This window comes from Cystoisospora suis, assembly GCF_002600585.1.
Source record: "Cystoisospora suis strain Wien I chromosome Unknown contig_2070, whole genome shotgun sequence".
Taxonomy (NCBI): domain Eukaryota; phylum Apicomplexa; class Conoidasida; order Eucoccidiorida; family Sarcocystidae; genus Cystoisospora; species Cystoisospora suis.
In genome coordinates this window covers 8,958-9,578 of record NW_027154869.1, presented here as the reverse complement: position 1 = coordinate 9,578, position 621 = coordinate 8,958, and the positions used below count along the sequence as shown (strand labels likewise).

At 46.4% G+C, this 621-nt stretch overlaps 1 protein-coding gene across 1 annotated transcript; it reads left to right on the top strand.

The window, feature by feature from the left end:
- Window positions 1-10: 10 nt before the first annotated feature.
- On the top strand, window positions 11-574 carry CSUI_004434 (uncharacterized protein). Its single transcript, XM_068064625.1, has one exon. It carries the CDS (start codon window positions 38-40, stop codon window positions 407-409), a length of 372 nt encoding a protein of 123 aa, XP_067923399.1. The 5' UTR covers window positions 11-37; the 3' UTR covers window positions 410-574.
- Window positions 575-621: the final 47 nt, after the last annotated feature.

Sequence of the window (621 nt, the reverse complement as noted above, 5' to 3'; positions counted from 1 at the left end):
TCTCTCTCTCTTTAGACAGAAAGCTGTCTCTATTTCTATGCATACATCCATTCAGAAAAGGCTCTTTAGGAAGAAGAGTTTGTGCTTCAACTACTATCGCACCGCCGGTGTATATACACCCAGCTACGCTTCCCGGACTGAAGGAGAAACCCTTTCTGTGAAAGTGTTTCTTTTGTTTCCAAACGAATTGTTAGCTCGTTTGCATGTGCATCTGCCCCCTTTGCGCATGCATCTCTTCTCTGTGCATGCATCTTCTCCCCGTGCACGCGTGTCTTCTCTGTGCATGCATCTATTCTCTATGGCTTGCAGTCATTGGCAAAGGAGGGCGTCCATCATTCATTCGTGCCTTCAGCCCCCTCTATTGGTTTTCAAAGTCTTTCTTGCTATCTTTCAGGTCTGCGATGACTAGTTCAACTCAGCAAGCAATTACTAAGTACTACCCTTAGTTGCTTCTTCTATGAGAAGGCTGTAAAGCCTCTCCACCTCTTCTTCTTCATTCAAGTATCACTGACTCAAACATACAATCCCTGCTTCTCAATTCCGACGCGTCACCAAACAAGAGGGGCCCTACCCCTCTCTTTCCCTCCTTCTCTTCACCTCTCTTCTTCCCCTCTCTCTTTC

Coding starts and splice junctions, on each gene's coding strand:
- CSUI_004434 (XM_068064625.1), top strand. CDS start 38: ATGCATACATCCATTCAGAAAAGGCTCTTTAGGAAGAAGAGTTTGTGC.